The sequence below is a fragment of the Xyrauchen texanus genome, chromosome 7 (genome assembly GCF_025860055.1).
Source record: "Xyrauchen texanus isolate HMW12.3.18 chromosome 7, RBS_HiC_50CHRs, whole genome shotgun sequence".
Taxonomy (NCBI): Eukaryota; Metazoa; Chordata; class Actinopteri; order Cypriniformes; family Catostomidae; genus Xyrauchen; species Xyrauchen texanus.
The window spans coordinates 46728518-46755676 of NC_068282.1; the positions used below are offsets into that span (position 1 = coordinate 46728518).

At 37.7% G+C, this 27159-nt stretch overlaps 1 protein-coding gene across 1 annotated transcript in view; it reads left to right on the forward strand.

Moving 5' to 3' along the window:
- Nucleotides 1-4295: 4295 nt before the first annotated feature.
- The window catches only part of tlk1b (tousled-like kinase 1b), a 38031-nt gene continuing 15167 nt past the window's right edge, over nucleotides 4296-27159 (forward strand). Inside the window, exons 1-11 of the mRNA XM_052130518.1 lie at nucleotides 4296-4694; nucleotides 20037-20155; nucleotides 20259-20330; nucleotides 23321-23359; nucleotides 23727-23802; nucleotides 24189-24232; nucleotides 24422-24511; nucleotides 24609-24695; nucleotides 26620-26712; nucleotides 26819-26929; nucleotides 27008-27144. Coding sequence (XP_051986478.1) covers nucleotides 4559-4694; nucleotides 20037-20155; nucleotides 20259-20330; nucleotides 23321-23359; nucleotides 23727-23802; nucleotides 24189-24232; nucleotides 24422-24511; nucleotides 24609-24695; nucleotides 26620-26712; nucleotides 26819-26929; nucleotides 27008-27144 — 1004 coding nt within the window. The 5' untranslated portion in view covers nucleotides 4296-4558. The remainder of the gene's footprint in view (nucleotides 4695-20036; nucleotides 20156-20258; nucleotides 20331-23320; nucleotides 23360-23726; nucleotides 23803-24188; nucleotides 24233-24421; nucleotides 24512-24608; nucleotides 24696-26619; nucleotides 26713-26818; nucleotides 26930-27007; nucleotides 27145-27159) is intronic.

The following is a 27159-nucleotide window of genomic DNA, read 5'->3' on the forward strand; positions in this document are numbered from 1 at the left end:
TTCCAATGTTCCACTTCAAGAAGCCACATCAGGTCTTCAGGAAGACACATCATATCTGTCAAGCTGAAATGAAACACAAAAGAGAAAAGGAAAACTGTCAATGCAGTGGCTCCAATCCAGTTTCACATTTCACTCATCAAGGGTTCTGAATTTGATATATGAGGTGAAATATGATATCCTGCCCTCTGATTCATGTGCATGATTCAGGAACTTTAATGGTGACCTAATTTGAGTCTGTGTCTGTGTGTGTGTGTGTGTGTGTGTGTGTGTGTGTGTGTGTGTGTCTGTGTGTAAGTGTGTGTTGAGCTGTGAGATGAGCAAAGTCTATAAAATTCATACCACATTGTATTTAGCTATATAACAAAGGCTGTAAAGGGCTGTTGTAGTTTCCATGGCAACATGACAATGACTAAAATCAGGTTATGGGTTAGCAGGTGCATGAACATGCATGTTTCTATATACAGTTTGTGCAGGTGTTGCAGTTCTTACAGTCTTATTTTTATCACCCCACCCACATCAATCACACTGTTATAGTATAAGATTAAATATATTTGCAACAGGCACAGAAGACAGTCACACCTCTAGTCAGCTGTAACCACATTCACACACGCCCAAAACATCAGTTTGGATATCCTTACTGTTCTCTAAAGTTTTTTCCCACTGCTGAAACTAGTTGAAAGGCATAGCTGTTAAAAACAGGGTATTTTAACATTTAGCATTTAATTCTATTCATTATTTATAAGAATAAACATGGAAACTTGTTCAGGGAGATTGTTTTCAAATAATTAAATAATCGTGCATATGGGAAAATCAATTAAAAGGAGAATTTTCTGTTTGTTGATTATGGATTGTTAGATAATACCGAAATTCAAAGCTACTGCCCCCCAGTGGTCGAAGCTGGAAATGTCATTATGTAATACAGTCAACAGAAATACACATTTTATTAACCCCTAACCCAAAGCCCAACCCTAAACCTAACTGTCACTGGAGTGAAAATTGTAACATTTCTGTGCTCGGCTGTTTATTACCACAGAGAATGATTTTAACATGTCCCTTTTGTATGTATAAAATTAATTGGAAGTGTGTTAACTAATAATGGAAGCCTAGCAGGCAATCAGCATTTAAAGAAACAGTTCACCCCAAAATGAAAATTCTCTCATCATTTACTAATCCTCATCCCATGCCAGATGTGTGACTTCTTTTCATCTGCAGAACACAAATTAAGGTTTTTAGAAGAATATCTCAGCTCTGTATGTCCATAAAATGCAAGTGAATGGGTACAGAATTTCTGAAACTCCAAAAAGCTTATAAATGCTGCATAAAAGTAATCTAGGCAACTCCAGTGGTTAAATCCATGTTTTCTGAAGTGATATTATGGTGTGGGTGAGAAACAGATCAGTTCTTTTTTACTATAAACTTTCCTCTGCCCAGTAGGTGTCAATACGCACAAATAATGTGAATCGCCAAAAAACAAAAGAAGAAGAACATGAAAGTGAAAGTTGAGATTTATAGTAAAAAAAAAAAGTCTTAAAACAGGACTAGAATATATATATTCTATATATATATATATATATTTCTCTCCAACACCTTTCATATCGCTTCCGTAGACATGGATTAAACCGCTGTAATCTTATTAATTACTTTTATGCTGTCTTTATGTGCTTTTTTGAGCTTCAAAGTTCTGGTTGCCATAAACTTGCATTGTATGGACAAACAGAGCTGAAATATTCTTCTAAAAATTTTCATTTGTGTTCTGCAGAAGAAAGAAAGTCACACACATCTGGGATGGCATGAGGGTGAGTAAATGATGAGAGAATTTTTGTTTTTGGATGAACTATTCCTTTAATGGAAAAGTGTATGATGAACCGAGTAGAATTTTGTTATTCACTCAAATCAGATCATGTGAACAACGTCAAATCTCATGACGACTTAAAGTTTGGTCTCTTCATTATACGAAGTGACTGTATGTCGTCAAAAGACTTAGAATATGACACTCAAGTTGCATAGACTGCTTTTATGACACTTTGGGCGCTTTTTAAAGCTTTAAAAAGAAACAACTCTTATGGAAATCAGTGATCGCAACATTCTTTAAGTTGTCTCCTTTTGTGTTTCACAGAAGAAAGAAAGTCTTATGTGTTTATTAATCTGTTTGATTTTATTTATTCTGCATTTGCGTCCTGTTTTCTAATCTTAGCCACAAGTTAAGAAAATAGCAGTTGTGTGATGTACCATGAAAAGACTATTTTACAGAACTCCACATTTCTAAACCTTGTTGTTGGTGCAAGTTATGGTAAAATGTAAAGATGTAACACAGAATACAGAAGAAACAAATAGATGGAATGAAAAGGATTGACTGTATGCAAATAACGTTGAATACAATTTTGCACGTGGCATTGCTCAGGGTTGGTAACCACAAACTTTGGGTCCCACATAGAGCTGACCATGACCTGCAGTATCAACATTTTGCCCTTCATCTCAACACTTAACTAGAGGTTTCTTTAGAGGGATTATCTCAATAATAAATGTACGTTATAGTTTAAAGTGGAAGCTCAACGTTCTACAAATTGCATGTGCCTAGAACAGCACTATACAATTGGTTGATGTGTTATTTTGATTTCCCTCTGAAGCGTTTTAAGGACAAATTAAGTATGAAATCAAGTGTGAGTCTCTGGTACACGGAAGTTTGAGACTTAATAACTGAGAATATTCTATGCGCACCTTTAGATTCTGGAAGAGGAACCTGACACATTTCCGTTCAGATGGCAAAAAGCAGTTCCTCTGTGGCTTATATGATGTTCATAAAAATTATCAACCCTTTGAACTGATGCAGCTGTCATCTATTAACATAATAAAATGCATTTTTAATTATCTTATTTTTACTGGAAAATATATATCAAGCCTGTGAGTTTAGCTGAAGGAAGGATAACTGTAGTGTGATGCTTGTTGTGAAATATGTGTCTGGATCCATGCAGAGGGTAACGCTCAGCTCAGAATCAGCAACTGAGAGATGAAGATGTCTGTGTGCAGATAAATACACACACATTAACAGAACTTCATCCAATCTAGAAAATGTTCACTTTACAGTACAGTGTTATTACAGTGTATAGATTTAATTTCTTAAAATTTTATGAAATACACATATTATATTATATATTATTATTTAATTCAGTTGTATAACGAATATGCAGTTAAATATGCCATGCAAAAACGGATCAAACATTTTTACAGTAATTTTGATCATAATTTGTATGATTCTGTACTCAAATCAACAGATTATTTGTTTTCTATTGTTTATCCAGTAACACTTTTTGATCTGACATGCAGAATTGGCCTAATCTTGATAAATGCAGAAACTCAATTTACCAGAAATTTACCAGAAATTAATGTTTGTAAAAATAAATAAATAAATAAATACAATATATATATATATATATATATATATATATATATATATATATATATATATATATATATATATATATATATATATATATATATATATAACATTTTATTAATTTATTTTATTTTATTTTTATTTTTTTATTTCTTATCTCCCAATTATTTATTTATCTTCATAAATAATCATATATGAACAGTTTATCATACAACAAGTTGGGTATACACAACATACTGTATCTATAATTAGTAAATACATCTGAACACAAAGAAAAATAAATATTAGACTTAACAATTTTCACAAAATGATCAAATAAAAAAAGAACACAAAAATAATTCTGGAGTTATTGTAAAAAGGAAGTGCTAAAAAATTTATTAACTGAATAAATTTATTCACAAGAAAACCTGGCTACATACTTTTTATTATTACTATTATTTTCTATTTGGGTTTTTTGGGAGCCATGTTCATTTTTTGTAATGCATTGTTGTACATGTGCTTTTGGAATAAATAAATAAATAGTGTCATCGAAAATGGTGTAATCTGCACTTTTTTCTCAATACATTGAACCTCATAATTACCTCATAAAAATCCTAAAAAATAATCATATATTAACAGTTTATCACTAGAAGATTTAAATTTAATTCATACGAAAATGTTCACATTTTGCATGCTTGATGTCAGCATCTGAATGCATTGTTATGGGTTATTTAATGCATGGTGCAATAAGGCATGTATATTCTAAAAGCTGGTGGTTAAAGGATCAAACATGGCGTAAAGTTTTGCACTGGTGTGTGTGTGTGTGTGTGTGTGTGTGTGTGTGTGTGTGTGTGTGTGTGTGTGTGTGTGTGTGTGTGTGTGTGTGTGTGTGTATCCGCCTTCTTTGTTGTCTCATGGAACTGATGGCATGTTGTGCTTGAACCTCGCGATAGTAAAGTGTGTGTGTCGCCGATGCGTGACGCCAGTTGCAAAGGTTACATGCAATCACACACACATTTGTAGAGGGAGATCTCAATGCGCGCGCAACGCGAAGCTCAAAACATGAGCGATGTTGCATTGATCAGCAATGCTCGTGCATGATGCATTAGATGCATACAGGTGTTATTTCTTATCGATCATGTGTGTGATGCGCTCGGATATCTCCTCGCGGTGGAAAGTGTCTTCATGAGTGTCCAAAGTAACAGTAACAGCAGTGGAAGTTTGGACGGAGCGCCATCTTGCCCTCAGCTCGCGACTGGCTCTCCGACCCCGGGCGCAGTTTTTCCGCTCGATATCTCCACTCCGCAGAGACAGAAAGAAGGTAAACCTGCTTTTTGTGTGAATTTGAAGTTTGTACATGTGGAACGAGCCGGGATTGTGTCAGATTGAGGTGTGATTTGGAGTAAATCTGGCTTTTAATCGAGGCAGTCGCGTCGGAGGCCGCTGTTGATTGTGACTGTGTTTGAAATATCATCGAGCTGAGTTGCTGTTTTATTTTTTAATTTTTTAAAGTTTGCAATGTACTCATTTAGCTTTTTGTATCGATTGCTCTGATAATTGTACGTAAGGATGCACATGGTCCCATATGGTGTACTGTGCCTCAAAACCTACCTCGACTGCATTTTGGGCATCATACCCACCAAATGCTGTCTGTCCCTGTCTAGGTATGTAAATCGTAAGGTTTTGAGACAAAAATATTAGTAATGCACTGGCTTTGAAATGTTGCTCAGGCAGGTAGGTCACAAAACTGTAAGACAACTTGAAATTTGAGTTGTTCTTTTATGATTTAAGAGTGTTTGTGTATGTATTATCACTCGTGTATGCAAAGCAATGGTTCACAATTGGCTGGATGGGTAAGCAGGTCTCTAAATTTTAAGACTGTCTGAATCTGATAAACGTGAGTTGGTGTTGTACTTGTATGGAAGACAGTGCTTATCCTTCATGCATGAAATGCTGTGGCTCTAAGTTGCTTTAAAGGTAGGCAGGTCACTAAATTGAGAAACATCTAATAAGTACCTCATAAGCATGAGCTGTTTTTGGAGAGGGGGTAAAATCTTTAAAGGAGACCTGCCACCGCCAACGGCAGCTCTCACTCGTCCTGCCACTGCTGCAGACAGCTCTCACTGGCTCAGTCACTGTTTTAAGCGTCTTCCTCATGATCCACCACATGCACATGTACTGTCTCCATACACTAGGACAGTGGTTCCCAAACTTTTAACAGGCATGTACCCCCTGAGACATTATAGATCTTCCGGAGTACCCCCAACACCACCAATTGTTAACAATAAGGTTTTTTTTATTTAATAATATTTATTTTTATCAATTTTGTCGAGAATAGTGAATAGAATCATAAAAATATGATACAAATCTCATCAAAAGTCAACATATGATACAAATGTGCTGAATATAATGATTTTAAACAGATATGAACCCAATCTCCACTCTCGAATATTTTGTTAATAGAAAAAGTGCGATCATGTCAGATCAGAACGCCAATAAAATGTTTACCCGGCAAAGCTTTAAAGCACGAGCAAATAATGAACTTTTGTGATTGCGAATAATCGCAGTGTCATGTGAGTGTAACTCTACCGCTGCATTAACATGTGAAGTGAACGTAGGCTACGTCGAGTTTTATAGTATTGGGACTGAGGACCCAGAACTGTAGCTGATAGAATGTGCGCTGTAGCACGATACTACCATATTTTAGTTTCCATTCTTATTGTGTTTCCACAACAATGTTAGTGAGTAACTCTACTGAAATTGCCACCATAACAGTGGAGTGTGATGTGTTAGATGTAGGGCTACCACATTTTTAAATTACTATTAGTAGAAGTTAATATAATAAAATACGTAGACCTACGCCAAAAAACTAGTTGAGGATAAATTCTTTAAAATTGGGCAATTCCAGCGTTATGGACGTGACATTTGCAGTCAAAACTTGAAATATAAATTCTGAGAAAATGCATTTAATACTGAAACGTCTGTTTATATATCCATACTCCCTTAATAAAGCTCCAGACATTAGAAAAATATCAGTCTACACATGCTTTTTATATTTAGGCTAATATGAGGGAAATACACATGTGACGTGACACAAAAATTCTTTAACATTTAGACCTGTGGCAAAATATGTTTTAGTAATTCTATGAACTACACAGCGCAAAACAAAAGTAACACTACCCACCGGATGAGGGTCAGCCTCCACAGAACTTAAAATATAATTTTTATTTAATTTTTTGTTTTCGCATTTATGAGGGAAAAAACAATGTTACGGACGTGACAGTTCTCCGTTACGGACATGACCGCTCTGAAAGTGACTTTAAAACTTTCTTTAAAGTGAATTTCGTTTTTTATTAATTGTATCTTAATTTTAATCAATGTTTCATCAACCAATTGCCTAGATTTAATAAATAAGAAGTAAATATAGTAGAAAATAGATCATCATGACACGGAGGCGCCGGCACGTGAACTGGACTCTCGTCTAATAAATGAACCGAAACACAGCGTATAAGGTACTTGCCTCACAGGCCAGAGAAATATATAGAAAACTTGGAACGTCTACTTTTTAACAGAACAATTCAAAACGAAAGAAATCAGAATCTCTGCTTATGTAATCCGTATGAAATGTGCATTTCTCTCTGGCGCGTTCACTACTGAAGATCGCGAGTCAACATCGCCAACTTCATCTTTGCAGCCGACACTGACAAACACTTGTTTATTAATAAACAATTAAAATGTCTCCTTGCTATATTTGACATATTCATAATCATTACTTTTGCCGGTTCTTTGTGGCAGCTTTTAGATACTTTATTGGCAGCGCCACCCTTGCGTGTTACATGAACGCGTCACCACTGCATCAGCACCGAAATCATGATTTTTTTTTCAAATCAAAAATCGTGATACGAACCGAATTGTAGGTTTGGTCTATCGTTACAGCCCTAGTAAGATGAGAAAGCAGGAGTTTAGTCGTTTGGTTGTAAAAAAAACAATGGCTATCTGAACATCTTTGCCAAGCGCAAACCAGTACAGAAGTAATCAATAAATTATCGGGGAGGGTCATGCCTTTTTTCACAATCATTTTGGAGGGTTATAGAAAAAATCATTGCTGGCGAAGGGAGGGTCAAGTCTTTTTTGACTATACAGATCTCAAAACTCCTCCAGTAGCCCCTTAAATAAAAAACGAACAGTCCCTTAGATATTTTTTCGCGTACCCCCTGAAATCAGTCCACGTACCCCTGGGGGTACGCGTACCCCAGTTTGACAACCGTGGCACTAGGATATTTAATTTGTAGATCATTCTTGGGAGTAATTTCCAAATGCCAGAAGGTACCACGTTCATCTTTATAAACAATTGTATGCAGTTATAAACATGCAACCACACAGCCATCACACCGCTCAGGAAGAAGACACATTCTGTCTCCTAGAGATGAACGTAGTTTAGTGCGAAAAGTGTAAATTAATCCCAGAACAACAGCAAAGGACCTTGATGGTGCTGGAGGAAACAGGTAGACAAGTATCTATATCCACAGTAAAACGTGTCCTATATCACATAACCTGAAAGGCTGCTCGGCAAGGAAAAACCACCATTAAAAAAGCCAGACTACAGTTTGCAAGTGCACATGGGGACAAAGATATTACTTTTTGAAGAAATTTACTCCGGTCTGATGAAACAAAAATTAAACTTTTTGGCCATAATTAACCATCGTTATGTTTGGAAGAAAAAGGGTGAGGCTTGCAAGCCGAAGAACACCATCCCAACCGTGAAGCATGAGGGTGGCAGCATCATGTTGTAGGGGTGCTTTGCTGCAGGAGGGACTGATGTTGCTGATGTGGATATATTGAAGCAACATCTCAAGACATCAGCCATGAATTTATAGCTCGGTCGCAAATTGGTCTTCCAAATGGACAATGACCCCAAGCAATGCCTCCAAAATGGCTTAAGGGCAACAAAGTCAAGGTATTGGAGTGGCCATCACAATGCCCTGACCTCAGTCCACTAGACAATTTGTGGGCAGAACTGAAAAGTGTGTGCGAGCAAGGAGACCTACAAACCCGACTCATTTACACCAGTTCTGTCTAGAGGAATTGGGCCAAAATTCCAGCAACTTACTGTGAAATATTGTGCTAAAACAAATAAAAGCTCTAATTATCATTCTCTAGACTATTATTGTGAGATTTCATAGTCTTAAAATATAGTGATCCTAACTGACCTAAGAATCTTTTCTACGATTAAATGTCAGGAATTGTGAAAAACTGAGTTCAAGTGTATTTGGCTAATGTGTACGTAAACTAGAGCCCGACTGATATGGGATTTTTGAGACCATACCAATTTGACATATTACCGATATGGTGGCAATATAGTGCATTTTTGAGCTTGAATGAAAACCTTTTCTATGTGGATTGTTCACCGATTTTGCACTGATCTGTCCATGCAAAGGTACTCAGAAGGCTGCTTTGTTAAACAAATATTTTTATCTAAGAATATTTGACATTTTTTATTATTATACATTGTCAACAAATTCTAGAAATGAACACTGAGAAAATGAAGAATAAATAAAAACAAATGGCTAAATAATCATGAGTACTGTTTGTTTTGTATCAGTCAAATGATGACTATTTTAATTCTGGCAGTCAATTAGGGTCAGATTGAGGGAAACTTTCAACGGTGGCAAACCAGACTTTTAAATATTACATTTTGTAAATGAAATGAATGGAATTGAATGGTTGAAGGGGGTACCAAACTGTGAATTGAACAAAACAGTTTGGTGAATACATATTTACACATTAGCTTCCACTCAGCTGACAAGCAATGAAAGTAGCTATGTGGTTAGCTAGTTAGCTGTAAGCTCTTTGTCATGGAGATTGAAAGATGGGCGTGGTTTATTTACTTATAAATAAGCATTGCGTCTCACCAACTCTGATACAACTTAGCATGAAATCAACACTCAATAGGCACAATCCACCACCACACCGTTGTCTGCTGAGCTGCAAAAAGATGCTCTGATGTTTACCTTTCAATTTGCTACATTACTAACTGCACTGACAAACTATAGCTGGCTAACAGCCAACAGATATACATGAGTGACATGGTTGACAGGGTTAACGTTACATTGAAAAGGGAAAATGGAGTCATTGTTTATTAACTTTCCAGTATGTATTTCACAAACTAATTAGCAACTTCCCGAGAAGGCACCGCTTAACTCTGCACTGTCTGCAGAACCACTGTCAGCTCTGTAAACAATGGAGTCGGAGCACACTCTGCTGGACAAACTTTATGACAACAATTGTAAATCACCCAAGCATTGTTTTCTGCATTATACGTTGTGAAAAAAGTTTTAAAATCTGCGAATATCGGAAAACGTATACGCCAATACGATATATCTGTGAAAGGCTAATATCGGCCGACCAATAAATCGCTCGCGTGATTCAACAGCGCAAAACATAGCTCTCACCTAGATCTGTCAATGCCACATGCAGCTCTCACACTCGATCCATCAACAAAAAACGCAGCTCTCACCTAGACCTGATGCAAAATCAGGAGCTTACGTCTTGCGTGTTCTTAAGAAAGTGTGTGCGTGATGCAGAGGTAGCTGAACTTTGAGTAGGGGTTTCTGTGGAAGTTTGAATCACACTTAAAATTGACAGGACATTGTCAAAAGGTTACTAAAGAAATACCCCACCCACCCAAATATATTAGAAATATGATAAATACATCACATACAGTAGTATCCTTCATATTTTTGGGTCTTTTTGTGTTTGATTAGTCTAATAGTCACTTAGGCTTAGAATTCACTCACACATTTATTCACTATAATCTAATCAAAATGTAATAACTTGCTTCACATCTGCTATGACTTTCCTTTTTGACTGATGTTACGAATCACTTTTCAACACCTCACCTCCAACCAACTGGCTCAATTCTTGGATATGACTTTTTTTTTTTTTTCATATTGAATCAGTTCCAGATTTTTCCTAATTTTTAAATGTATTTATTTTTCTCCCAATTTGGAATGGCCAATTCCCACTACTTAGTTGGTCCTCGTGGTGGCACGGTTACTCTCCTCAATCCGGGTGTCAGAGCACAAGTCTCAGTTGCCTCAGCTTCTGAGACGTCAATCCGCGCATCTTATCACGTGCCTCGTTGTGCATGACAGCACGGATACTCCTAGCATGTGGTGGCTTCACGCTATTCTCCGTGGCATCAACGCAAAACTTACCACACTCCCCACTGAGAGCGAACCACATTATGGCAACCATGAGGAGGTTACCCCATGTGACTCTACCCTTCATACCCACCGGGCCAATTTGGTTGCTTAGGAGACCTGGCTGGAGTCATTCAGCACACCCTGTATTCGAGCTCTTGACTCCAGGGGTGGTAGTCAGCATCAATACTCGCTGAGCTAACCAGGCCCCCCGAATAGTGATTATTTAGAAAACAAAATGCGATTTGAACTGTGATATGATAAACATAAAACAAAACCATGTTCAATTCCTTTTAGCCAAAATTAAACCCATGATTTACTGCCAACCGGAAATAATGTTCTAGAAAGGGTGTTCACACTTGAGTCCTCTAAAAAATACAGAGGGGGGAAAATAACAATCACTTCATTTTGTTTTTAAACCCAGACAACGTGAATTTTATATTATTGCAATAATAATAATGTTAAGAAATTGCTATAGAAATATATTATTGTATAATAATAATAATAATCATCATCATCATTAGCACTAATAATTTATTATTCGTACTGTTATTTAATAGTAATTCATTTCTTTAATAATTTCTTAACTCACTATGCAGTCCCGGTAAACCATCCAGCCTTTATTTCAGTGGAAGCTTTTATTTTGAAAACCTGAAGGGACGGAAGTTTCTGTTGTTTAAACTTGAGTAGACAACAGCCATTTAATGCAATGAAATGCTCTCTTCTACCTTGCTGACAACAAAATCCCGCTCTCGTGGGGTTATTTTAAATGTGTATTTTAAATTGCAGCAGCCAAACAGAGGTGTGTGCAATTAAAGTAAATCTTGGGCACACCTAACTGAATTCAGGGCACCAGATAGATAGTTTGTGTGTATGGTGCACAGAACCACTCTGAAACCACATGTGTAATACATGTTAGCACTACAGATAAAACGGCCGTGCACATAGGCGCAGCACAGTGGGCAGCGCATTGAGACTATTTATTTAATTAAATCACAGCCCTCGTAGTTGTCAAATCCCGATTTTATTTCGGTTCAGCCTTACTTTGTGTGGAATTCCCTTTGAATTTCAGTACTGGAGTATTTTGGTCAACCATGATTATTATTGCTCAGTGTAGGTAGTCTGTATTATTAACAAATGCAATCTGTAATAATTTGGAGGACACAGTGATTTAATTATTTTGTTTCTGAAATGGTAGACATTTTGTCACTGTGGGTATTTTTAGACTAAAAATAGTGTTGGTCACAGATGGAGCTGAACTGTCAGTGGTATCAGCTGATGGTCAGCATGAAATGTCTAGTAGTACTTCTTGTTTCTGAGTTCATCATCCTGAGGGTCTGGTTTGTTGTACAGTGCAGAAAATGACCCTAAGAGAAATTTGACAAACACCGGCGTCATGTCCCGGTGCTACAGTACATTAAACATGTTTTATTTACATCGAAATCACGGTGGCTATGCAAAGAAATGCAACAGCAGCATTTAATGGCCAGCCTCTCCCAGACGACTCTGAGCATGACACTGGGCAAGATGCTCAAAAGTAACAAAAACAATCTTATTCAAAAATCTTGACAACGTAAGAAATCTGTGAATACAAGAATATAATATAGCTGCAAGCAGCGATGGCGGGCCCAAGCCGGTGGCACCGCCACCCCCGTGCCTTTAGGGTCGCTGGTGGCACCGCCACCCCTGTGCCTTTAGGATCGCTGTGCACGATGGGCAATAACGTAACCTCGCTTTGACCGTCGAGAAGACGTGTGCTGTAGAGCTCGCATCAGCGCGGGCTCTGCAAAAGTGCGCATGGAGGGCACATATCAACCACAAAGTATGCGTGAGCACCCTTCTGATACCTAAAATGAAAAATGAGACACCCTACGGTCTCATGGAGTTAATAGACACACAAAATAAGTACACAAGACTGAAAATTCATATGAAGTGTGCCATTTGGGACAGGGCCTATGACCGTGAACCACAATAGTCACATCTATGAGGTAATTCAAATGTAGAATAATTTTTAATGTCATAGGATGTCATAGGTCAATATCTTTTGCAGCACTTAAACGTGTTAATCCAGAAGGCCAGTATTTATCTGGAGGTCTCTGTACAGGTTTATTAATGTAATTATAATTTACGCACTGCTGAAGTTTCATCGAGATCAGTTAATGTATGCAGAAGTTATAACACACTTCCTTGCTTTTATGCACCCTTTATGTGCTTTTTGGAGCTTCAAAGTTCATTTGCAATGTGTTCCACATTCAAACCAAAATATCTGACTTTCTGTTGGTATGTTTGTTCACTTGAGACATAAGAGGGTGATTTCAAAGCATTTTGAAAGTGACACACTTCCTTCTGCCAGTTGGTGGCGCTATAACTTTGACTCACAATAGTCACATCCATGCGACCTGCCTCTTCCCGCGAACACACTGCTGAAGTTTCATCAAGATCAGTTAATGTATGCAGAAGTTATAACACACTTCCTTGCTTTTATGCTAACTTTGTGCTTTTTGGAGCTTCAAAGTTCATTTGCAAAGTGTTCCACATTCAAACCAAAATATCTGACTTTCTGTTGGTCTGAGCTAATGACTGTAAATTAGAAAGTTGTTCGGCTTGACGAGAACAATATACACGCCGAGTTTTGTAACTGTAGATAGAACTAACTAAGTTATAACACACTTCATGTGTCCTATTTAGTCATAAATTAATTTCCTCGCCACGGCCAAAACGTTCGAGATATCGAAAATCCGTCCGGAATGTAGCATCCTCAATGACTTGACTTCATGCTGACCGAGTTTGGTGGCGATTGGATTCATTCTCTAGGAGGAATATATATAATTCCAGAGCATGTGTTTCCAAACAACCCATAATAGCCGATTCCTGTTGGGTTGGCGTAAAACTTAGAGCACGAAAGTTGTTCGGCCCGATGAGATATAGAAGTGTACCGAGTTTCATATTATTACATGCAAGCATGTTGATATATGGACAAGTGTTCAGACCCTGTTCAAGGGGGCGCTGTCGAGCCCCCCTGCCACGCCCGGGTACCAGATTCAGCCCGGCCCTGATGGCCGCGGGTTCTGACCTGTGTGCAAAGTTTCAAGAATTTTTGAGTACGTTAAGGGCCCCAAAAGTCCCGGAAACCTTGAAAAACAATATCTTAATGCAAATCTCACCCAACAGAGAAATCCCATCTCCTCCCCTCCCTCCACTCCCCACACACAGAGAATTGGCAGGGGGCACGTTGTCAGAGAGAGACAGAGAGAGAGAAAACATAGAATGGCAGCGGTCACTCTGTCAGTCAGAGAGAGAAAAATTCCAAGAAATCCACATTCAAACCACAATATCTGACTTTCTGTTGGTCGGAGCTAATGACTGTAAATTAGAAAGTTGTTCGGCTTGACGAGAACAATATACACGCCGAGTTTTGTAACTGTAGATAGAACTAACTAAGTTATAACACACTTTATGTGTCCATTTTTAGTCCTAAATCAATTTCCTCGCCACGGCCAAACCGTTCGAGATATCAAAAATCCGTCCGGAATGTAGCATCCTCAATGTCTTGACTTCATGCCGACCGAGATTGGTGGCGATTGGATTCATTCTCTAGGAGGAAAATATATAACTCCAGAGCACGTGTTTCCAAACAACCCATAATAGCTGACTTCCTGTTGGGCTGGCGTAAAACTTAGAGCACGAAAGTTGTTCGGCCCGATGAGATCTACAAGTGTACCGAGTTTCATATTATTACATGCAAGCATGTTTGATATATGGACAAGTGTTCGAATCCCATTCCAGGGGCGCTGTCGAGCCCCCTGCCACGCTCGGGTACCATCTTCGGCCCGGCCCTGATGGCCGCGGGTTCTGACCTGTGTGCAAAGTTTCAAGAGTTTTCGAGCACGTTAAGGGCCCCAAAACCTTGAAAAACAAAAAATAAAAGCATTTTCACTCTTCAGCAAAATCAGCACCCTCCCCACAGACACAGAGAGACGTAGGGTCAGTGAGAGAGGGAGAGAAAATTCTCCAAAACATCCACATTCAAACCAAAATAGCTGACTTTCTGTTGGTCTGAGCTAATGACTGTAAATTAGAAAGTTGTCCGGCTCGATGAGAACAATATAATTACTGAGTTTTGTGACTGTGGGTCAAAGTGTAAAGCAAACCCTCCACTTTTGTCAAAAGGTGGCGCTACTGAGCCCCTGCACCACGCCCGTTTCTGAAACGTTGCACATGTCTACTGGCTAATAAATGTGATGTGTCTGTCGAGTTTCATGCAATTTCAAGTATGCTAAGAGTCTCAAAAGCATCAAAAAAGAATATTCTAGTTTGAAGCGTTGCCGCGGCGACAGTATCGAAGATATCAATAATCCTTTCACATGTCTACATCTGCCGTGTGTTTACATTATACACCTAAAGTTTTAAGTAAATCGGGTAAAAATAAGAGGGTGATTTCAAAGCATTTTGAAAGTGACACACTTCCTTCTGCCAGTTGGTGGCGCTATAACTTTGACTCACAATAGTCACATCCATGCGATCGGCCTCTTACAGCGATCACGCTGCTGCGGTTTCATGGAGATCAATTAATGTATGCAGAAGTTATAACACACTTCCTGTTTCTCTTTTCGCGCCATCATTTCGTTTCCTCGCCATGGCCAAACCGTTCGAGATATCAAAAATCCGCTGACCAATTTTTCATCCTCAATGTCTTGACTTCATGCTGACTGAGTTTCGTGGCGATTGGTGGAATTCTCTAGCAGGAGTATTTCACATTCCATTGTATCGCTTTCAAAAACCCTAAATAGACGATTTCCAGTTGGCCTGAGGTAAAAAGTAAAAGTATGAAGGATATATGAAATGATGAGATCTATATGTGTACCAAGTTTCATATTATTACATGCAAGCGTGTTTGATTTATGGACCAAGTTTTCGGACCCTGTTCCAGGGGGCTGTCGAACCCCCTGCCACACCCGGTACCAGCTTCAGCCCGGCCCTAATGGCCGCGGGTTCTGACCCGTGTGCAAAGTTTCAAGAGTTTTTGAGCACGTTAAGAGCCCCAAAAGTGCCCCAATAGTCGTAAAAAAAAATAAAAATAATAATAATAATAATCCTAACGAAAACAATAGGGCCTTGCCTTTTCAAGGCTTGGGCCCTAATTATTCCCTGCTTTTGACATTGAAATGTAAACTGGTATGAGCATAACACTTGTGCACATGTTTTATGCCGGTAATAACACTGGAAAAGTTTACATGCAAAGTGAAAAGGGGGAAGAGGCCAACTAATTGTGTGCCGAATCGTTTTTTGGTCAAGCCGCTAAATAATATTGGATTATTTATATGTATCATAAAACCATATGTCAGATTCCTCAAGTTGTTGTTTTTTTTCACCACTAAATAACATTGTTATTTTTATAGGAAGTTTTTTATTTGCTACAGTCACTTTAGCTTAATCACTGGGGGGCTTTAAGACATTAAGGCATGATTTTCTATAAAGTTGCTTTGAAACGATGTGTGTTCTGAAAAGTGTCATTCAAATATAACTTGTGTAGTCAAACGAATTTTTCGCAAGTTAAATTTAAGGTTTTTCTCATTACAGTCAGACAAATAAATGCAGTGCTGTTGTTTAAGCTACTTTATTATAAAGCTCTGCTTTTTGTTGCTAAAGCCAGACATTTATTATTTAAAAGACATTTGTTGAATCCTTGAATAAGTTTGAGCTAAACATTTGTGGGCGCTTTTTTAAAAAAAAAAAACATGTTTTTTTTAATCGTATGGTATCACGAGACTTTGCATCACGTCATGAAGTTTGTGTATCGTTACATGCCTAATATACAGTCATGTTAAAAAGTATTTGCCCCATCCTGATGTCTGTTTTTGTCTCATACTAAATTGTTTGTTTACACAAATCAAAGGTATTCTGAGTAAACACAAAATACATTTTTTTTAATTGTTATTTATTGAATCAAAAAAGTTATCTAATAACAACTGGGCCTGTGAAAAGGTATTGCCCTTTAGTTACTAAATCCCCAAATCTTTGAAACTGCATTCATAAATTAATGGGGTTCAGCTGGACTAGACACACCCAGACCTGATTACTGCCAGACCTGTTCAATCAAATCAACACCTAAATAGAACTTTTTCAGCAGGATGAAGTCGGCTAAAAGGTCTCACCCTGTAGCACACTATGCCAAGATCGAAAGAAATTCCAGAAATGATGAGGAAAAGGTCAGTCTGGGAAGGGTTACAAAGCCATTTCAAAGGCTCTGGGACTCCAAAGAATCACAGTGAAAGCCATTATCTGCAAATGGAGACTTGACACAGTAGTGAACCTTTCCAGAAGTGGCCGACATTCCAGAATTCCTCCAAGAGCACAGCGACGACTCACCCAGGAAGTCACAAAAAGCCAAGGACAACATCTAAGGGACTGCTGGCCTTTTTCGCATCAATAAAGGTCACTGTTGATACAGCTCTTACTGATTAGAATACAGTCATCTGAAGACAAAGCCTTTTTTTAAACTAGTTTAATGACTGACACAGAGGTTTTAAACAAATTATCACTGCCGAATCCACGACCCAACCCGCGCTTCTTGCAGCACTGTTAATGTGTGTGTGTACCATTCTGAATGCCCTATTCCCTTCGAAGACCTTATCCACTGTGAGAGCTTTGAAAACCAAAAATGTGTAGGGCTGAATTTGATATTTTTCATATGCAAAAAAAACAAAAACAATAAACAACGATGCATAATCAGAGAGTCGGCTTACTTTGTAGTCGCACTAGTGGGACCTCTTGCAAAGCTTAATCCCACTGTTAGGAAAAATATGTACACTGGGAGCCAAAGGTTTGGAATAATGTACATATTTTGCTCTTATGGAATGAAATTGGTACTTTATTTTACCAAAGTGGCATTCGACTGATTACAATGTATAGTCAGGACATTAATAACGTGAACAATTACAATTTGACTACAAAGAATTCTCATCAAAAAAAATCCTCCATGTACAGCAATGACAGCTTTGAAGATCTTTGGCATTCTAGCTGTTAGTTTGTCCAGATTCACCCCACATTTGCCATAGATGTTGCTGTCTTGTCGGGCACTTCTCAAGCACCTTACAGTCTAGCTGATTCCACAAAAGCTCAGTCCATAACACTCATTTCCAATGTCTGTGTTTTGTTGCCCACTCTAACCTTTTCTTTTTGTGTTTCTGTTACATTTCTTCCCATAAGACCTGCACCCCTGAGTCTTCTCTTTACTGTTGTACATGAAACTGGTGTTGAGCGGGTAGAATTCAATGAAGCTGTCAGCGGAGGACATGTGAGGCGTCTATTTCTCAAACTAGAGACTCTGATGTATTTCTCCTGTTGTTTAGTTGCACATCTGGTCGTCCACGTCTCTTTCTGTTCTTGTTAGAGACAGTTGTCCTTTGTCTTTGAAGACTGAAGTGTGCACCTTTGTATGAAATCTTCAGTTTTTGCAATTTCAAGCATTGTATAGCCTCAAAACAATGATTGACTGACAAGTTTCTAGAGAAAGCTGTACCTTAAGACATGCCAGTCTATTGCATACTGTGGCAACTCAAAAACAAAGACAATCAAGTTGAAAGCTATTGTCTTTGATTTAATGGCAAGTGATTTTCTAGTATCAAATTAGCAATTTAGCACGATTACTCAAGGATAAGGTGTTGGAGTGATGGATGCTGTCTAGATTTGATGAATGACTCAAATAGTGATGGTGCTGTTTTTTACATCAGTAATGTCCTGACTATACTTTGTGATCAGTTGAATGCCACTTTGATGAATTAAAGTTCCAGTTTCCTTCCGAAACAGCAAAATCTGTACATTATTCCAAACTTTTGGCTCCACAGAGTATATATACTCTCTTAGGAACAATATGGTCCTAATAAAGTGCCCGATATGGTTTTCTGCTGTTGTAGCCCATCTGCCTCAAGGTTTGACATGTTGTGCATTGAGATGCTATTCTGCTCTACTTTGAAGTTGCTCTCACGCACTCTCGTGCGGAACCAGTGCGAGCAGCAATCTTCTGACAGTTTAAATGGCCTGGATTTCCTGCTTGGATTGTCATGGAGTGACCATCATGAATTATGAATCAGAGAAAAACTACTGAAGTTTTGATTCTGGCTGATAGAATACGTGCTTTAGATATTACTGTAAGTGCTTGATGGAAAGAAAACACTGGATTTTCCTTAGGTTTGTGAATTGCGTCTGTTTAAATGAGATACTGTATCTGCATATTTGCAGATGGTATATAAAATGAGTTTTATTGATATTTGCCTTTTCTCATTATAAAAGAAAGTTAAAGGTAACAGGGAACTGTTGAGGAGAGACTGTTAGAATACGTATTTCTTGGTATGATTTGAGCACTCCACAGGATGCTAGATCTGCTCAAGTTTTGTGAAGTTGGTTTATTACATGTTTAAACGAGATATCTGCATATTTGTAGATGGTATATAAAATTAGTTTTATCGATATTTGTCTTTTTATCATTAGACAAGACAGGTAAAAGTTACAAGTTCAACTGTTAAGAAGAGAGAGTGAGAATGAAACGGGCAAGCACTAACGTTATGAGCTCAAACGCGCCTGGCGCGGCGGCTCTGATATGCGGACCGTTTAAATGAGCCTGTGTTGCACACCGGCCTATTAAATGTAGTAACACGATGGCACGTAACAACAAAATTAACCGTCATGTGACACTGAGCCCTCAAGAAACAAATTGGTCAAACAGGAAATTTTATCGGCTAATTATTTTAAAAAAAATACCCTAATATCAGACGATTTATTGGCCTCTGCGATATATCGGTCGACCACTAGTGAACATTAACTGAAGCTCTTGACGCATATCATTTTATGTATTGCACTGCTGCCACACAGGTTTTCCTAATAAAGTCCCTAATAAAGTGCTCGGGGAGTTGTTACACAAGAGAAATGCTACCTCTGTTTATCAATGCTATTAATCAGAATATGAACACATATTTACAGATAAATCAGTTTGGCTGATAAATCGGTCTACCACAAGTAAGTAGAATTCACCTGGTCATGTCATATTAAAATGGCAGCCACCATATAGGAGTGACCTGCTCCATTCATAGTGCCCTCGTATTTCCTTGATGTGGAAAACACGGACAAAGTTGTGGAATTCAGTAATGAAAAAGGAATTAACTATAAAATGCTGAATGTCATAGAAATGTTACATATTTGGCAGAATGAAACCGCTACTGATTTGACCGATAAGTCTTCATCTTATGCTGGTGTACATGGATATTAACAGATCTATTACTATAATAATACTTGGTGCACCTTTTAAAGCAGTAATATGAGTAAAAAAAATGATCTTTCAGCTCTTTTAGACTTGTATAAAATCACAAAACAATGACTTGATTGTCTTGTGAAATTCCAGGATGATGTGTCACCGTGTTCACACCTCTGCGGTTCTGACACTTATTTCTGTGTATGTGCTGTAGGTATGGATGAACTCCATTCTCTGGATCCACGCAGGCAGGAGCTTTTGGAAGCACGTTTCATTGGTGCAGTTAGTGGAAACACAGGAGGAAGCACTGGGAGTGCTAGCGGTGGAGCTAAAGTAATAAACGTACACACAAACACATCACGCATGCAGGGCGACACAAAGCATATGTGTGTACACTTGCTTGGGTTCTCATGGCTTGATGTGGATCTCTTTTCAGGGTTTGAATAACAACGAATGTTCCAGTCAAAGCTTTGGCAGTCTGGGGTCATCCAGCGATAAGGAGTCAGAGGTCAGTATTGCACTCATACACATTCAGAGGTGTGACCTTTGAGCTTTACGATATATCAGGGGTGTCAAACTTATTTTAGGTTGTTTAGGTGATTGGTCACAAAACCTCGCCTTATGTGGGCTGAAATGTTTTATTTGTTGAACCCAGCTTTTTGAGCCAAGACAGTCCAGAATTAACTTTCTACTGCTTCACTAACTAATATTGGGGTTCAAACGGAAAGTGTCATTTTTTTTTGTTCATATTCTTTCTCTTATCCAATTTAATATGCAGAGTGAACTATAAGTCGTTTGTACGTTGATTGTACCTAAAAGTGTAACATTGGGATTTTAGCGTCCCATCCACCCTGACACTGCAACATTGACTCGACCAATGAAGTAAAGGTAGTTCTAAATTGCGCACTTCTGCTTTAACCCTCTGCATGGGGAGGCGCTATATGGCAAGCCGTTTTAACACTTAACACTCTGAAGTCCCTGGATGCATAAGTTAAGGCAGGTGCACACTGGACGATTTATAATAGTCCTTTATGATTGTTGCTTTTCAGACTGTACGATTTGAACTCATTGATATTGCCATGGAACACTTTGCGACGTCATGTTAGACTGCACGATATACATCGTAAACGACTGTGGTCCCAATCGTCCCATTCAGTGAACGTGACTCATCTTTATATCAAATGAAAAGAACAAAAAAACATTGAAAGTGCTTGAGTAGAGCGATAACTGGGCACAGATGTTGCTAAGGTGCAAACGCAGAGCAGGTTTCTTTCGGGTGCGAGAGAGGAGTGGAATATCTCATCTGGCCGTCGGATCAGCAGTCACACTATACGGCTGCGACGCAAAATTTCAGACACCACCCAAACTTCGTCGTAGGCTGAAGATCATCGCAAAGGCTACTAATCGGCCATCTGTGAACATGTCACACTGAACGTGGTAAGATTGCCGATTTTGCCCTGCGACGGGAGAAATCCTTTAGGATTCCCGAAATTTGTCTCCGACGGCAGAATCGTGGTCAAAATTGTACAGTGTGCACCCGCCTTTAGGCAAATGTGGTATCATTTGATAATGTAGAATCTGTACTTTTCAGAGAACCCAATCGCTTTTGCATATATTTATATAAAATAACAAAATAAGGCCTGAAAACGTGTCGCAGATTGGCCCCGCCTAGAGGTTACTTTGTAGAAATCTTACAAATGAATATAAAAGTCCTTCACTTAGCACTTAAATGTGACTGTACAGCTTATTTTTTTGCCACAATACCACAGTTTGAATTATTAAAAAAAAAAAATATCACAGTGAAATTTTATTTCGGTAAAGCATAAAATGCAAACGTCTCTTTTCTTGCTAACCACTTATCAGTATGCCCCAAATAGCCTCAAACTTTTTTTGGTTAACTTTTAAAATGAGTTTAAAAAAAAAAATGACTTGTGTACTTGTTTGTTAGCTTGCTTTGGTGAATAATCCAATGTTATGTCAGAAAAATGTACATCCAAATAGTAGGTTTTTGATACACCGTCTGGTTTTAGATTGAGCTTCTAGTTATTCAACAAAACAGTGTGGAAGCTTTTCAGCACTTAAAAAAAAAAAATAGACTTGTTGTTTATGGGTGAGCGCTAAAATAAGTTAGAGCACCACCTACATTTCAGATCAGTATAATGTGATGGAAGGTGATAGAGGGGGAAAAAAATAAAACATAAAATTGTAAACATGTACAATGTTATTTATTAAATATTTCAATAATTTCTTAAAAGATGGGGGGGAGGGGGGTTATCTGTAAAATGAGACAATTGTTATGAAATTAGTCCACTGTATGTGTGAACAGGGAGCTTTTACATTTGGGTGAAAATTTTAGGCGGCAGCCCAAAAACCCAGCAGAGCGTAAGAGGTTAAACTTTATTCAGCAAAGGCCTTTAGATCACATATACATGCAGATTTTATAAACTATTTTGAGAAGAAAAAGATTAAACCACTCCCTGCTCTAGGCTAGAGAACTTGAGTTTTAATTAGACATCTTAAATCGAACATAAACACAAAGTTATGCGTAAAAATAGACTTCGTCTAGTCTAGTACATCTATTTAAAATCACATTTCTGCTTCTCATTCAAACTCTGACAGCATAGAATCCGTATTAATGCATTGTTTCTAATATTCATTCAGTGGAGGCTTAGAAAGGGATGTCATTATTGCTGTGTCACACAAACTTTAAAGTGGAAAATGCACGTGGGGTTCCCCTGGAACAAATGTTTCACTCACTGATCCAGTTCTATGGAGGTTCAAGTCTGTCAAGATTAAAAAATTATTTTTTTATTTATTTTATTTAAGTTAGTTTAAAAAACAAATAAAAGTTAAAAACATTTTTTAAAACTGTACATAGAAATAAATAATACATTTATTATAAATAAATAAATGTTATTGCAAATAAATATTAATGTATAAATAAATAAATAAAAAATGACAAATGATTATTTATAGTTTTATTTCTGTATTATTGTATTTATACATTTATTTATTTCCACATGTATTTACCCTACGGACAAATAAATATATAAAAAAATGTGGAAATATAAACATTTATAAATACTTTTGGAAATATATACATGTGGTCATACATAAGGAAATAAAAGTATACATTTATTTCTATGCACATTTTTTCCCCTTAATTGTTGCATTTATTTTCAAATATATTTATTTGCTCATTTATTTAAAATATTGACAGACTTTTACAAATGTGCCGAAAAGAAAGGTTCTGCCGCTTTAAGATATGAGTTATATAACATACAATGTGACAAATGAATGAGTTTATCTGTCCTGATGTTGCTACAAATAGTATGTTGTGAAAATATTGTACTGATTTAATAAATGGACACATTTTTACATCTTTTTTTTTTCCAAATCGTCCTGTGGATTTTATTCCTCTGTTTTATATTCTATAGATAATTTTCCACCATTTTTTCCATGTTCAAATTGTAATATCTATCTTTCTCTCCCATAAAGATCTCTGACATAAAGAAGGGAGGATCACCTGCATATTCAGTACGTTTTCTGACGATTGTCTCTACGTTCTCTCTAATAGTTTTGGTCAATAAAAAGGCAGAATATGTTGTTACAAATTCGTATGACTTTCTTCTGTGGAAAAAATAAGAAGTTAGGCTGCATATTAGCCTCAGTCACTATTCAGTTTCATTGCATATTTTGTCTATACAAAAAAAAGAATGTGAGTGGTGATGTCATTCTGGCTAACGCCTACTTCTGTTTCCCTTTTTGGGTTTTTAAGAACCCATTTGAGGCCTTAATCCACCTTGGAGCTTTCCTAAACCGTTAATATTGATTTAATTGATTTTGTGAATGGAAGTATTGATTGATTGAAGAGAATATTAACACCATCTCTTGTTCTCCCAAGACTCCAGAAAAGAAGCACTCCGAGTCATCCAGGGGAAGGAAGAGGAAAGTTGATAATCCATCAGAAAGCAGTCAAGGTAACGAAAACTTAAAGTACTTCACACTAAATATTATTTACTCATGTTGTTCTATAGCAGTATGACTTCTTTCTTACATGAAACACGTTTCAAAAGACGTCTTCGTACGTCTTTTCAGTACAATGGCTCTGGATATTTATTCACTTTAAAGTTTAAAAAAGCCCTCAAAAGTATCATAAAACTAGTCAAAGTGGCTCGCTGCTTATTCCATGTCTTCTGGAGACATACTATAGGTTTGGTGAGAAGAAAAATGAAAAGTCATTTTTCAGTGATAAACTTGATAAAAGTGCTTAAAGAAAAGCAAGTTAAAAGTGGCTGCTGTGCTTTGTCTTACAGAAAAGTGGTTGTATCCAATTATATTTTTTTATTTTTTTTTTACCTCTCAGGAAAGTCTTCCGGCCGAGGGCCCAAGATCAGTGATTATTTTGATGTGAGTAAAGCTATGTGCAATAAATGTCAGGCTGCTGTTGAGAGCTTTTAGTCTGCTAGTTTTTAATTTTCTAATAACTGTTCACTTCAATAATAGTTTTTGGCATTTTTAGTTGCAATATTGCATCACTTCCTGTTAGCATGTCTTTTTTTTTAGTGCTGTAGAACAACAGCATGTCTCTTCCTGTAGTTCCAGGGTGGAAACGGATCTAGTCCAGTCAGGGGGCTTCCTCCGGTCCTGCGGTCGCCACAGAATTCCCACTCTGCACCGGTGTCCATTGTAAGTGCTGCCGTTTGATGTTTGGGAGTATTTTTGTATCATTACAGCAAAGATTTTGGATACATGGTTCTGAATGATGCTGTTTTTCACTCTGCAGGTGAGACAGAATAGCTCGTCACCCACCAGCCTGAGTTTTACAGATCACACGATGAACCCGAAACAGCTGAGCAGCAGAAGTGTACAGGTAACGTATATCACTAACTCTTAAAGGAATAGTTTGCTCAAAAATGAAAACCCTGTCACGTCGTACTAAACCGGTTTTATTTGTTTCTAACGCGGAACACTAAAGGAGATGTTTTAATAAATGTTGCAGGTTGTCTTCAATATAATTTTAAACTTAAAATAGCATGAATGACCCAAAAGTATCATAAAAGTAGTCTATGCTGTTCCTGTGTCATATTTCAAGTCTTCTGATGACAAACAGTAGGTTTAGGTGTATGGGAAAGAAGCAAGAACTGGTTCTTATTTGGAACACGTTCCATAAAAAAACAAGGGATGGACGATATATCAAAATTCAATATATCACAAACCAAAAATTGACGTAAATTATCGTAGCATAACTCGTATGACAGTGTTTCCTGACCATGTGATCACGACTGAAATGACCCGTCAAACATCATAATCTCTCTATCGCTTGATTTTACCACTACTGCTCTTTTTTCTGCACTGTTTACAGGGTTCACACAAGGTCCTTAAAGTGCTTGAATTTAGCTTTTAGAAATGTAAGTAGTGGAATGCCTGGAAAATCACCTTGTTTTGATGAAAAGTGCTCGAGATTAAAATGGATCGTTTCCTCCGTGTAATGTGTGTCCATCAAAGATGAGCCGCACTTCACTTTCATCCACTTAGTTTTTTTTTTATAGTATGTTGCTAAACAATTGCTAGATAAGATCTACTACAGTTTTCCGTTTTGTCAGGCACGTTCACTCGCATAAATTACAGTCACACCCTCAAATATGAATTTTGTATTTGGAAACAAGTCAGTAGCAACACAATTATAATTTTTTTTTTAAACACGATGGCTTTAAAATTCATATTTGAGGGTGTGACTGTAATTTATGTTATAAAAAAAACTACAAAGTGTCTTTACGTAATATTTACAACACACCGTATTTTACTCATACATAAATAATAATTACAAAAATTATAAAAACCCAAGAGATTCCTGAGGGAACCAATGGCGAATTTGCCTTCCGGGTTCACCTACAAATTAACGTCACGGCTGGATTACATGTATGCCTCTAAAACATCTTTATAAATTTATATTAAAAATCTGTACACATGCCTTTTGCAAGAATTGTATTTAATTAATCTCTTTGTTCCATCTGTTCTGTTGAAATCTGAAATTATCTAATTTGGCAACAGACTGCTCAGGGCAGTTACTGCAATGAAAATGTTATTTATTTCCAGATATGTCATCTTCAAAAGTAAAAAATCGTTAATTGAACCGTTGAAGGGATAGTTCACCCAAACGTTAAAGTTCCCATCATTTACTCACCCTCAGACCATCCCAGATGTGTATGACATTATTTTTTCTGCTGAACACAAATTAAGATTTTTAGAAGAATATCTCCACTCTGTAGGTCCATACAATACATGTCAACAATGTCCAAAACTTTGAAGCTCAAAAAAGCACAATATTGATCTATTTCTCACCCATTCCTGTCATATCACTTCTTAAGACGTGGATTAAACCACTGGAGTCGTATGGATAACTTTTATGCTGCAGTTATGTGCTTTTTTGAGCTTCAAAGTTTTGGACCCTGTTGACATGTATTTTATGGACCTACAGAGCGGAGATATTCTTCTAAAAATCTTTGTGTATGACTTTCTCTCTTCTGCTGAACACAGAGTAAATGATGAGAGAATTTTCCTTTTTGGCTGAACTATTCTTTTAAGGAATCGGAATCATTAAGAGAAATCAGAACTGGAATTGTTAAATTCCGAAATGTCATGAGCGCTATGAAAGAAGCTTGCTAATGCGAGAGCGGACTTGCATTGTTTTAAGAGCCAAACAATGGAAACTGTACATGAACTTGTCTGCTTGTCGCATCCCGACATTACTCTTACACTCTGTTATGTCTCTTTCTTTGGTTTTCTGCTCTCAGACGGATCTGACACTGCTGAAGCTGGCTGCACTTGAGAGCAATAAGAATCTCGACCTTGAGAAGAAAGAGGGGAGAATAGATGATCTGCTCAGGGTGAGTTACAAACCGATGAATGTCGCTGGTCTTTTGCTTTATTTATTTTGTAACAAAGCGACGTTTGAGTTTAGATGTTAAGTGGATTGTGATGTTCTCTCCGCAGGCGAACTGTGACCTCCGCAGACAGATAGATGAGCAGCAGAAACTGCTGGAGCGTTTCAAGGAGCGTCTGAACAAATGCACTACTATGAGTAAAAAACTGCTCATTGAGAAGGTGAGCTGCATTCAATGCATTCTCAGAGGCTTGCGTCTCGTTTTGCTGGTTAGACTCATTTTGTTTTCGTCTGGTTAGAGCACTCAAGAGAAGCAGTCGTGCCGTGAGAAGAGCATGCAGGACCGACTGCGGCTGGGACACTTCACGACAGTCCGGCACGGAGCGTCATACACAGAGCAGTGGACAGACGGATATGCCTTCCAGAACCTGGTCAAGTAAGAGTCTTGCTG